The 12,862-nt window shown below is 39.5% G+C and overlaps 1 protein-coding gene and 1 pseudogene across 1 annotated transcript in view; both read left to right on the forward strand.

Annotated features, from left to right (window-relative positions):
* LOC148362196 (DENN domain-containing protein 5B-like) overlaps nt 1-8,863 on the forward strand; it is a 57,347-nt gene extending 48,484 nt beyond the window's left edge. Inside the window, exons 19-21 of the mRNA XM_088339609.1 lie at nt 488-614; nt 4,268-4,442; nt 7,293-8,863. Of these exons, the coding sequence (XP_088195735.1) occupies nt 488-614; nt 4,268-4,442; nt 7,293-7,476 (486 nt within the window). The 3' untranslated portion in view covers nt 7,477-8,863. The remainder of the gene's footprint in view (nt 1-487; nt 615-4,267; nt 4,443-7,292) is intronic.
* A 42-nt stretch (nt 8,864-8,905) lies between these two features.
* LOC148362198 (U2 spliceosomal RNA) lies at nt 8,906-9,019 on the forward strand (annotated as a pseudogene).
* The last annotated feature ends 3,843 nt before the right edge of the window (nt 9,020-12,862 follow it).

Here is a 12,862-nt window from a genome sequence, read left to right on the forward strand (position 1 = left end):
AATTGGCTGCATCACTGAATAAGCCGCAGGGTTGAACGTTTGGGGAAAAAAGTAGCGGCTTATAGTCTGGAATTTACGGTAACATATTTTAAGTTGTACATTTCAATGAAAACTTCTGTTGATCCACGTCTCAGTAAAAGGGTGCACTCACACGAGAGCCATTGTACTGTACCTAAGCACGCTTGCTCCTAAAATCCAGATTTTAGATGTGATGAAGTGTGAGCACAATTAATCCGTGCCTGAGCATGGCACAGATCCCCCGTTGGGCACGCTCTGGAAGGGTGGGCCTGATCGCAGATAGCAAACCACTCTCATTTGTACTGGATGTATTCCATGAATTGTATTGTATAGAATATACCAAAATGTATAGAATAACATAAAAAATACAGTTGTGTACATGTAACTAAGTAATGGACGTTGTTTTTGGTTGGGGCTATCACTGAAAATTGTATCTGGTGTCTGTTTGTCCCCTTTTGATTTTTGACAGAGAGGCAACCTGACCATGTTGCTATGCGGTGAGGGCGGTTTGGTTCCGTCTTTAGAGAAGTTCCTCCTCCACGGCATCAAGTCCAGCCGTCTTTTCCAAAGAAACGTGTTTGTTTGGGACTTTGTAGGTGAGTGCTACGTTTTTCAGACTCACTTGAATGTTCAGGAAACACTTGGTAACTTCTGAAGTGGCTGCAAATGGTCCTGTTAACTACACCGTGTTTTTGAATGAATGAATGAATGAATGAAAACTTTTATTTCGAACATTAAAATAAAAACAGGACAAAAACAATGAGTCAACAGCAAAATAATGTCACATAACTTCGAAAGGGGTAGTCAGAAGCAACTGCTTATTTTCCCTACCCCTTTATCTTCCCTATTAAATACATTTTACAAATCCTCCTTTCCTCTTGTGTCTAATATAACAAAATCTCATTGATATACTTATTACATAGGTCGGATATCAATAATTATGATAATTACAATAATCACAGATTTTATACACTAATCTTGGCAATACCCATCCCTCAACGTCATAATGCGCCAGGTTACCAAATGTCACTGCGGCACCAATGATAATAACAACAATAAAAATAAACATAATAACAGTTCTGATATAATAATAGCAACAATAACAACAAGTTAACCATAGTTTTAAACGCAGTATTTCCAATCTCCCTCACATCCCATTTTCTTCATCCCTGGATTTCGCCAGTAATGCTTTTTTGTATTTAAATTTGAACATTGTTTGATCTCATCTTGTAAATGATTCCAAAGTTTGACTCCACACACAGACACACACATACTTTTCCTGGTGGTTCTCACCTTTGGGATTTTGAATTCACTACAGCCCCTCAAGTTATAATTTCCCTCTTTCCAAGTGAATCATTTTAGGATGTTTTCTGGCACTATGTTTTTGTTGACCTTAAATAACAGTACTTGAAAAGAGCTACCGAATACTATGAATCTTCTGTAGTTTGCTACGCCAGTTTATAACAAATTACGAATTACCAATTTTCTATGAAACTAAGAAAATTGGAAAAAAACAAAACAAGCTACAGTGGAACCTCGGTTCTCGACCATAATCGGTTCCAGAACCCTGTTCGAAAACCGATTTGTTCGATCACCGAAATCATTTTTCCCATTAAAAATAATGTAAATCGTTTTAATCCGTTCCAACACCCTGAATGTTTACCATGAATGTTTAACGTAAACATAAAGCTAACCCTGGCTAATCGTACGTTTGCGTTATCGTAATCTTCCGTACGAAAGATTACGCTAACATGAACGTGTAAAAATAAAAAAATCAGGTCGTTTACAAGTCATTTAGCACCCGGGTCTCCACAACAAGTGGTGAGCGGTTTATTGGAAAGGGGGCTGCGTCCCAACACCCTAAATGTTGGGCTCCGTTCCAACACCCTGAATGTTTAACGTAAACTTAAAGCTAACCCAGGCTAATTGTACGTTCGCGTTATAGTAATCTTATGAATAGGATTTCTTACCTTTGTGGTGGTCAGCAGAAGGCGCTCGCACACCTCCTTCATATTTGGCTATTATTTCTTTCTTAAATAGTTGTACGCACTACTTTTCTTTTTTCACCTGTAGCAACTTTGCCGCTTGCACTGACTTTCTTCGGAGGCATAATAAGGGGCTAAAACACCCGTACGCCGCTCAGCATGGCACCCTAGCGTACGCACTCACGCATTACCGGCGTTCGAACTCCGATTTTTTTGACCGAACAGCGAAGCAAGAATTTCTCTAAATTTTTGGTCGGACTCCGATTTGTTCGAACTGAGAGGCGTTCGAAAACTGAGGTTCCACTGTATGTTCCTTTTGAAATATAAATATTTATTTTTATAAATACATTATAGTCAAAAATCTAGATAAAAATGCATTCCATCAACTACTTTGATTGTCCGCTAAAACACTCAAACGGGCAATAACATCTTCCTTTTCAAATCTTTTTACACATAACAAAAACAACCCCAGATTCTTGAATTGTTTTGCCTCTTTCACGGATGTCAAACACAGTTTGGCTCTGGATCCGGATCCTGACTTTCTGTTATTAGGCTGAATCAGTTATAGCATGTCAACTCCAAATGTTTAGCTACGTTTTTCAATATTATGATTTCATTCTGTACTTGATTAGCCATATACTAAGTACCGTATTTTCCGCACTATAAGGCGCACCTAAAAGTCTTAATTTTTTTCAAAAGCTGACCATGCGCCTTATAATACAGTGCACCTTATTTATGGATGAATATTAAATCGCAAAGTCTTCCAACTAACTTGCAGCCGCCGACTAGATTTTCCCCCGAACGCCAAGTAGTCCGCGGTGTATGCTGGGATTTATTTACCGGCGTTTCATTGGCTAACCAATGTGTCAATCATCATTTGAATCGATCACTATTGGCTAAAGTTATTCGGAGGTCAAGGGGCGGATCCTTTTTATCATTTACAGGCTGGCATAGGCTTAAGCTGTAAAACAAAGCCTGCAATTGGCCGAAAAAGATGTGTCAATCATCAGTTGAATCGATCACTATTGGCTAAAGTTATTCGGAGGTCAAGGGACGGATCCTTTTTATCATTTACAGGCTGGCATTGGCTGAAGCGGCAAAACAAAGCCTGCAATTGGCCAAAAAAGATGAATGCGTATAGCACATGGTTGACGGCATACAGAAAGCATTTTTTTCTATTCTGTATTCTTAAATGTTTTATTCTCCTGGATTTACTAAACTCACGGATATAAGAGGACCATGGCTGCACATTATTTTTGAACACAACCACTTCGGTGAGCTACTTCGGCTATATATTTTCCCTGTATCTTGTTTCAGACTGAACTCGATGTTTCTGTGATAAGCGGTGCAGATAATGGATGGAATGGAGTGTCTATTTTTAAATTAAACTTAATTCCAAGTGTTTATTGTCATATGCACAGTAAAGTTGTGAGCGAAAATATTAATTAAGGAATGGTTGGCATTTCTTGAATCCCAAGACTTTAACCTTCCGAATGATGGAACGATGCATTTGAGTGACATCGTACGGACACCGCATCCGCACGTGTTCTCGACACGTATTTGCATCTTTGCAAGCTTTGGGAATGTTAAGGGGGTAATAAGTTTGACTGAACTATCTGACTGTTTTGTCGACGTTCCCATTGTAGCGCCTTATAATCCGGTGCGTCTTATGTATGTCAAATATCGGACCAAAAACTATTTTTTGGGGGTGCGCCCTATAACCCGGTGCGCCTTATAGTGCGGAAAATACGGTATAAAAACAAATGACAAGGGATCTTTTTCTGAACAAAAGCAATAGGATAAAAATACACTTGGTGGCACTACACACCAAGATTGAAATGATGAAAACGGGCCTAGAGGGCCCTCTTGCGGTTTAGTGCGAAAATAACATTTTAAATAATAAACCTGGTAAAAATGTGTTAATAAATTAACATTTGTTGGTTCCAGGTCAGGGGATGGTGTAATGATAGTCTGTGTAATAACCTGTGAAGCCCTTTGAGACTCTTTGTGATTAAGGGCTATACAAATAAAAATAAATGACTTGACATATAAATCTTACCAGAGTATAAGTCGCATCCCCACCCAAACTATGAAAAAAACTGCAACTTATAGTCTGGAAATCAAAATTTATCTCGAAGTTCTGTATGTGTGTGATGTTTGTTGTGTGTGTTAGAATGCAGTAAATGATATTCTTGTCACTTTACACTAAGTGTGTTATGTTTTAACAATATATTTATATATATTTTTATATCTCTTTGTAATAGAGAAGGCTGTGATTTCCATGGAGACAGCTGACCACCCAGGCCACCCGCCCGGGTCCATGCTGATCAAGGATCCGCCTTGCGACTTGCTCTGCCACTATGTTCATTCAATCAGCGCTTCACCACGAAACATAGGGAAGGAGGGCAAATTTCAGCTGTTGGTTTGCTTGGGAGTCAGGTCAGTGGTTTCATCAATACACGCACTAGAGTGATAAGCTCGGGCCTAAAGAAAATCCGACCTGACCCATACCCGCGGGTATTAAAGCGCCACCTACCCAGAGCCTAACCAATTAACTTAATCTGCAGGACCGGGCCCGTAGCCTAGCTTAAAATTTAACAATTTATTGGTGAGGGGTGATTTATGATAAAAAATAATGCGTGTATTTTGTAACAAAGTCTAAGTTAAACAAGACAGTGAAAACATTTACAGCACGGCGGCGCAGTGGTTAGCGCGTGTGCGGCACAGTTCTAAGGTCTTGAGAACCTCATGTGTGCGTTCAAATCCAGCTACTGGACTTCCTGTGCGGAGTTTGTATGTTCTCCCCGTGCTTGCGTGGGTTTCCTCCGGGCACTCCGGTTTCCTCCCACATTCCAAAGACATGCATTTCAGGTGGATTGTCCGGTCCAAATTGTCCCTAGGTGTGAATGAGCGAATGAGTTGTCTGTCCCTGTGCGCCCTGCGATTGGCTGGCAACCATTTTAGGGTCTCCCCTGCCCACTGCCCGATGATTGCTGGGATGGGCTCCAGCACGCCCGCGACCCTACTGAGGATAAGCGGTGCAGATAATGAGATGAGATGAGGTGTCTGCTGAGGTCAAGTTTTGGGGGTGATGGACCCTTGGGAGGGAGGCAGGAACTGAGGCAGATGTGCTCAAAATGAGGATAGTATCCATCCATCCATCCATCCATCCATTATCTCTACCGCTTATCCTCAGTAGGGTCGCGGGGGTGCTGGAGCCCATCCCAGCTATCTTCGGGCAGTGGGCAGGGGAGACCCTAAAATGGTTGCCAGCCAATCGCAGGGCACACAGAGACAGACAACTCACTAGCCCATTCACACCTAGGGACAATTTGGACCGGCCAATTAACGTGACATGCATGTTTTTGGAATGTGGGAGGAAACCGGAGTTCCCGGAGGAAACCCACGCAACCGTGGGGAGAACGTGCAAACTCCACACAGGAAGGTTTGATCTCATACCCTCAGAACTGTGCCGCACATGCGCTCCACTGCGCCGCCGTGCTGCCATAAGGATACTATTTAATCACAAAACCAAAGTAAGAAATGAACAACGAGGTGGCACAAAACAAACGACACGTCCAAACCAAATCGAACCTGACAAAGTGCAAACCAGAAACGGAGATCAAAACCGGAAATCGAGACGTAGTGAACAAAGTCACAAACATACAAGTGGGCACAAAGCCACAAACAAAATGCCCAAAAGAGGAACAGAAAAACAAACCCGATGCAGTAACGACAGAAGAAATGAAAGGACAGAGGAAATGAATTATAGCTTGACGACGTGTGCTGTCCAAAATGTTTATATAAAAGGCCAGAATGATGAGGGGGTCAGGTGTGTGAAGATTGAACACACCTGCGCCCAGTTCCAAACCCGGTTGGCGCCCCCTAGGAGAAGGAGGCGCAACAAACCCTTGCAGAGCAACTATTACCCGACAATTTTCTATCATTAACACATTTTTTTTAAGAGTTGACCGGAAAATTGTAAGGCCGCCCTCATTTTGACGGTTTAAAAATTCAGCCATAAACCGCAGCAGCAGTACGTGCTTAAGAATCTACATTGGCACTTTAAGAGGGAGAGAGACAAAGAAGAACAATGACAGGTGGATAGTTTTTTTAAAGCAGCAAGTGAGAAGCCAGGCCAGACCCGAACATAATCATAGATATTTTAGACCCAACTAGTGCTCCCTCTAAGCTGCGCGCGTGCGCAATTGCGCACTGCTCGCATATTCTCGGTGCACAAGAAAATCTAGACAGCGCACAAAAATGAGGGCTCAAAATTACTTATTAAGAAGCGACTTAAGTCAAAGTTACAGTGCATGAAGGTAAAAATACACGGGTTCCCCTGACGTTGTGTCCTAAACGCGATATTTAGAAGTCGAGTCGAAGGAGAACGAAGTTGAGTAAAGTTAGTAGAGTTTGTCAGGGAACCGGCTTCTTCAGCTTGGCTCACTAAAAGGAACCGGCTCTTTCGGGTCCTAAACGGCTCTTTGGGTTGTTTTGCTTCTTTAATCCCAACATGACCAAATATTATGTAAGATTATTCACAAAATGACTTAAAGGAAGGGGGGAATAGAACAAAAAAGAAAAAAGTAGTGAAAAGCTAAGAAAAAAAGATACCAAAGGAAGAGAAAAAAGAAGGAAAAATTTAGAAAAAAGACAGAAAAAAAGAAAAGAAATAAATGTAGGAAAAAAGTAAATAGAGAACAAAAAGAAAAAAGTAACAGCTCGGAAAAAATAAACACAATGAGATTTTTTTTAAAGGAATTTTAAAAAAAGTAGAAAAAAACACGGGAAAAAGTTTGTGTTGCATTCAAATAATTTCCCATTATATCAAGTGAATCTTGTTCTACTTCTACTTCCACTAAAAAATGTGATTAAGTACAGTTCTGTATCTTACAACCGACTAAATAAGCCCCCAAAAATGTTAATATTATGCGACAAAATATATCAGGAAATAAAAAGAAATGGATATCTTGTAAAAGAATTGTAAGAACAAACGACATAGGCCGTACAACCTTTGCAATAGTACATGAGTCAATTCATTTCAAAAGAGAAAAATAATTTTGCATTGCCGGAAACTCAGCAAAATGTAACTTGATGTCAAGTTTTGGACATGTTTGATAATGACTTAGTTGCCACACTTGGGATTGCTGTTGCTCACTGTTGTTTCAAGCGTTGCTCACCGACTTTGTGTAAACGCTCGGACTCGTGGAAAATTAGAGGGAACATTGGACCCAACCTGCCACGAAAGTCTTGAGTATCTTATCAGCATGCCTGTCCTCTTCTTAGGGACCGTCTTCTTTCCCAGTGGCTTCCCCTTCTGGCCGAGTGTCCCCTGACGTCCCGCACCTACGAAGACGGCGCCCTGATGCGCGACCGCGCCGCCGTGCACTCGCTCTCTCGTATCCTGCACACGCTCAATGAGTTTGCTGTCACTTTGGAGTCTTCGCTGGTCAAGGGCGTGGCCCTCTGACACCCTCCGAGCGGACTTCGCCACGTCTGCATCAGAACTGCGAGATTGCCCTCGAAAAAAGGAAACGTCTCTCGGGGACGGGAATGATGCCACGTGAGCTCAAAACCTTTCGCCTTGTAAAAGTCTTGTATCTGCTTTAAGTTGTAGGATCCTCCTTTGTGTGATTACACTGTGAAAACAAAAGAACAAGAAAAATATGACAAAATCTTTGTATAGAAGTTGCAATTTCCCACTCTACATGGGAAGACAGTGTTTGTAATGTCATTTAATCGTGTGCACGCTCAGGGAAAAAAAAGCACATTGATGTTTCTATTGGGAGCTTTTTAACCCTAGAGAACCCGAAAACCCGTTTCTTTTTCGGAAAAATGTGGGTTCTCCGGGGCTAAAAACACTTCAACTATTCTTATATACCACTGACACTGCACCTGCACAATTTGGGAACCTTGACTGACACACCAGTAAGTAAGACAAACTATTACCTAGAATGCCAATACAGTAATCCCTCGGTTTTCGCGGTTGATGGGGACCAAGACCACCCGCGAAAAGTGAAAATCCGCGAAGTAGCGGCGCCCCTTCAAAAATGCTTAAAAAAATGTATAGAGTATACCCCTGTATACAGTACACCATATAGAATACGGGTAGAGAGAGAGAGAGTGAAATTCATTTTATAACAAAAAAAAACTAAAATATGTTGTATGTACACGGAATAGGACTGCGGCAAAACCACTACGAACCATAAAAACAGTGAAAATGTGATATTCGATGAGTGTTTGTGAAGCGTTTTGGGAAACAACTGTTAAAAAAATGGTCTGTGTTCATTTTAATGAAAGTGAAAGAGCTGCCTTCTGACAATAACAACATACTTTAGCTAGCGGCATCGAACGGCTTTTACAACAAATACACGAAACCACACACAATTAGCCGTGTTTAGGTAGTACAAACAACCGCTCGCTTTTGGTATGATAAAGTCAAACTTGAGATAAAATGTGACATAAGAGAATATACTTATGTCGCGTTGTCGAGTTCCTCCATGATAAATTGAGCGCCACATAAGAAGGGGGTGAGGTGGGAGGAGTTAAAGGAGAGGGGGGTAAGCGAAGTGGTAACTCACCATGACTAAGCATCGTGTCAGGGCCTCCCCCTCCCCTTCACAATAAGAGTGTCCACACCGTGTCCTCAGTTGACATAAGCTCGCGCTCAATGGCGTCAAGTCAATAAATGCTTTTGTTGAGAAGGTAAGGTATATTTTTTAGACCCGCGAAGCTCTGAACCCGCAAAAGTGGAACCGCGAACTAGCGAGGTTCCACTGTACTGCAAAATTTGATCAAGATACAAAACTACTTTCAGTATGTTAGAAAAAAATAATGGAGTCTTGGATAGATGGATGATGTGTGCTGAGTTAATCCACGCATCGCAGGCTAAAGTGGCCTTAGCTTGGCCTTGAACTTTGATTTTTGCAATCCGGAGATGGAATAAGAGCTTGCTCTGTCCACTCCACGCATCGGCCCGGTATTGCAGTACCTCCGGGAACGGTGCATTCGCAATGATCGCAGCAAGGCTTTAGGGCTAGGACCTTAGCTTGGCCTTTTGGCTGAGAGTAAGTGTCCCGGCTCCTAGGCTTTGTAGCGTACTATGAACTGACCGATAACGGATAATGGATAATGAATAACGAAGATAGAACAATAACCCTTAAAAACCCCAAAAACCCCAGATGGATGATGTGTTTGATTCAAATTTTCAAAACAAAGCCTACTAAACAAAATTTACGTACAAATAAAAACTGTTCAATTACAAGAAAAAAATACCAAAATGAAAAAGTAGTGAAAAGCTGAGAAAAAAAGAAACAAAAGGAAGAGAAAAAAGAAGGAAAAATTCAGAAAAAAGCCAGAAAAAAAAGAAAGAAACAAAGGAAAAAAGTAAATAGAGAACAAAAAGGAAAAAGTAACAGCTAGGAAAAAATAAACACAATGAGATTTTTTAAAGGAATTTTTTTTTTTTTTTTTTAAAAACAGGGAAAAAGAAGAAAAAGTTTGTGTTGCAGTCAAATCATTTCCAACTATACCAAGTCAATCTTGTTGCCAACATTGTACTTCCACTAAAAAAAATGATTAAATACAGTTCTGTATCTTGCAACCGACTAAATAAGCCCCCCAAAAATGTTAATATTATGCGACAAAATATATCAGGAAATAAAAAGAAATGGAAATCTATCTAGTGAAAGAATTGTAAAAACAAATGACGTTTGTAGGTCGAACAATCTTTGCAATCGTACATTAGTCAATTCATTCAAAAGTGAAAAATAATTTTGCATTGCCGGAAACTCAAAATGTAACTTGATGTTTTGGACATGTTTAACAATGACTTAGTTGCCACACTCGGGATTGCCGTTGCTCACCGTCGTTTCAAGCGTTGCTCACCGACTTTGTGTGAACGCTCAGACCCGTAAGGAAAATCACAGAGAACCTTGATGGCATCTCATGTAGATGGTTTACAAACACTCGGCTTTTATAATATTACAAATTCTGTGCATTGTTCCACCATAATAAAAACAATAATGTGCTATTTTTCCTGGAGCGGTTGCTTGAACCAACAGTGTTACCTCTCCTCCTGTTGTTGCTTGCACTCTTTTGACTTAAATGAAACACAAGCATGGCCAAATCTGTTTGTTTTGTCCTTAGTGTGTCGTGATCCTACTTATCAAGACTCGGGCCTTATTTGCTTGTTTCCACGCCAGAGGGGTTATGACTTTCCCCCTTGTTTTGTGGTACGTGACGATACTCTCGCGATATCTTTATTTTGTTGTTGCTCGGACTCAGAACGAAGCTTCTCTTTTTGTTGTAAATATGTTCGCCTCTTGGAAGAATATCTCAGTGTTGTGATGTTTTCCTGGCCAACTTTGTGTTCGGACTATAGATTTTTATCATGTGAATATTGTTTTGTGGGTCGGATACAAAAGTGTTAAATAGAGAATAACACCTCATTAAATCTTCCGAAGCATTTATCGAGTGATCCCAGTTCATCATAGCAAAAGTGTTTTAGGCTCACTTTGAACTTAAAATGATTTTGAACTTACTGTTTTGCGTTTAATTTACGCATTAAAAAAGTTGTCGTTTTCTCCTTTATTATCACGCAAAGACTATGTAACCCAGTCTCTATTGTCATTTAAGAGAGAGAGCGCAATAAAAGGATATTTATGAACGTGTGACGTCATTGAATAAAGTTACTAACGCAATTATATGTAACCGCGGTGTACGTGTCCCACCAAAGATCCACAATCACGCTGGACTGGATGAGTCACAACATTAGCTTTTCTGCTGGCTTTGATCTCATTGCAGTTCTCTCTGGTAAGACTGCCAACAAAGCATATCAAAGAGCTTTCTTTTCACTTTACATAAAATACATTTTAGAATATCACAATACATTTTTACATCTTTACATTTTAACAAGATACTTTTAACAAGAGATCGTATAGTGGATTTTTAACGTTTACAATGAATTCAACATATTTTTCTTTAGTCTAAATTTTAACCAACATCATCCTTTTTTAATGTATATGAGAAAATAGATAAAAAAAACAATAATGAGTATAATAATGGGTACAATTTACCTGCAAATGGATGAGTCACAACATTAGCTTTTCTGCTGGCTTTGATCTCTTTGATCTCTACAAGGGGAATTAATATTTAGTAAAACAGAAACAAAACGAAAATAAACCTAAACAGCTTGACAATATCAATCACATTACTGTGCATGTTGAGAGATTTGTCAGCTGGGGTTATAATGTTTAAAATTAACTTCTTTTGTGGAGCACCAAAAAATGTGTCTTACCAGTAGCAGCTCTCTCTGGAAACTGCCAAAAAACCCCGCCTCCCGGTCACATGTCAGAAGCCAAAACCAAACCCCACCCCATACCAGCAGGTGGCACTGTTGGACTCATTGCAGGACATTTACCAAAAACTATACACATATTTTAGCAGGAATTTCAATAAAACAAAAGTTATTATTACACCCTTTACTTATATGTACCGTATTTTATGGACTATAAGGCACACTCAATTATAAGGCAGGTTTTTAAAGGCAAAAACTCACCAAAAAGTGTAATAATAGTCTGTGGTTTGCCATAATCTGTGGTCTGTGCAGCCCTTTGAGACTCTTTGTGATTAAGGGCTATACAAATAAACAGGGTTGGGTAGGGTTACTTTAACTGGATTACTTTAAATTACTTTTGGATGACTCCAATACCAAATATGCCAATAAAAGACAAAAGAAACTAAATATGGATAAAATGATGACTCACAACACGTGGTAAGCTTTCTCTCCTGGCTTTGATCTCTTTGATCTCTGGCAAAACTAACATAAAATGAAAATAAATCCAAACAGCTTCCCAACATCATTTTTGCCGTTCCATGTATTCCGTTACTCCCCAAGCCTGCGCAAAATTGAGTCATTTTATTCATATTTAGTTTCTTTTGTCTTTTATTAACATATTTGGTATTGGAGTAATCCAAAAGTAATTGAAAGTAATCCAGTTAAAGTAACCCTACCCAACCCTGCAAATAAACATGACCTGACTTCATATATAAGGCGCACTGAACTATAGGGTGCATAAAATGAAAACTACTGTAAGAGCGAGTGTTGCGCTAAAAAAACATCAGAACAAAAACATATTATATATTCTTATTGCAACTTGATCTATTAGTAAATAGTCACTCTATGTTGAAGCATTTCATTGTATTTATGCATTTTCAACTTTATTTACTCTATTTCCAGTCTATAAGTCTCACTGGGTTATGAGGCGCGCTTCTGACTTTCTTGCATATTTTGGGGTTATGGGTGCCCCTTATAGCAGTCTTCATTTGACCTGTGAAAAGTGATGGGTCCCGGGGACTCTCATGCTCAAAAATCTATGGGTCCCAACAGAGATCTATGGCTCCCCAAAATTTAGTGTGCTCCATGCCCTTACAAACTGTCGAATTTTCCCTTACAAAATACAAAAAAATCTTGTTTATTTATGTAGTTTAACATGTTATATTGTACATGTGTTTCCTTATATCATATATATTGTTAATGAACATTTTGTTGCGAGACACTGAGTTGCTCGACATGAATGAGGTTTATTATAAAAAAAGTTCAAAAATGAAGTCGCTTGGACGTTCACTGTAGAAGGAAAAAATACATGCAAATAGAATTAAGTAGAATAATACATTTTATTATTCAAATTATGAATTCATTTCTGCATTAAATTATTGTTGGTAATATACTAATTAAAAGGGATCACCACAAACCTGTCTTTTTTCATTTTCTCCTTTTATACTTCCTTTTTTTCCTAACTTCTTTATACAACATCATCATTCGTAATATAATGCATCAAAGCAAGTGAGCCGTT

The sequence above is a fragment of the Urocampus carinirostris genome, chromosome 7 (assembly GCF_059441175.1).
Source record: "Urocampus carinirostris isolate Australia breed hairy pipefish chromosome 7, RoL_Ucar_1.0, whole genome shotgun sequence".
Taxonomy (NCBI): Eukaryota; Metazoa; Chordata; class Actinopteri; order Syngnathiformes; family Syngnathidae; genus Urocampus; species Urocampus carinirostris.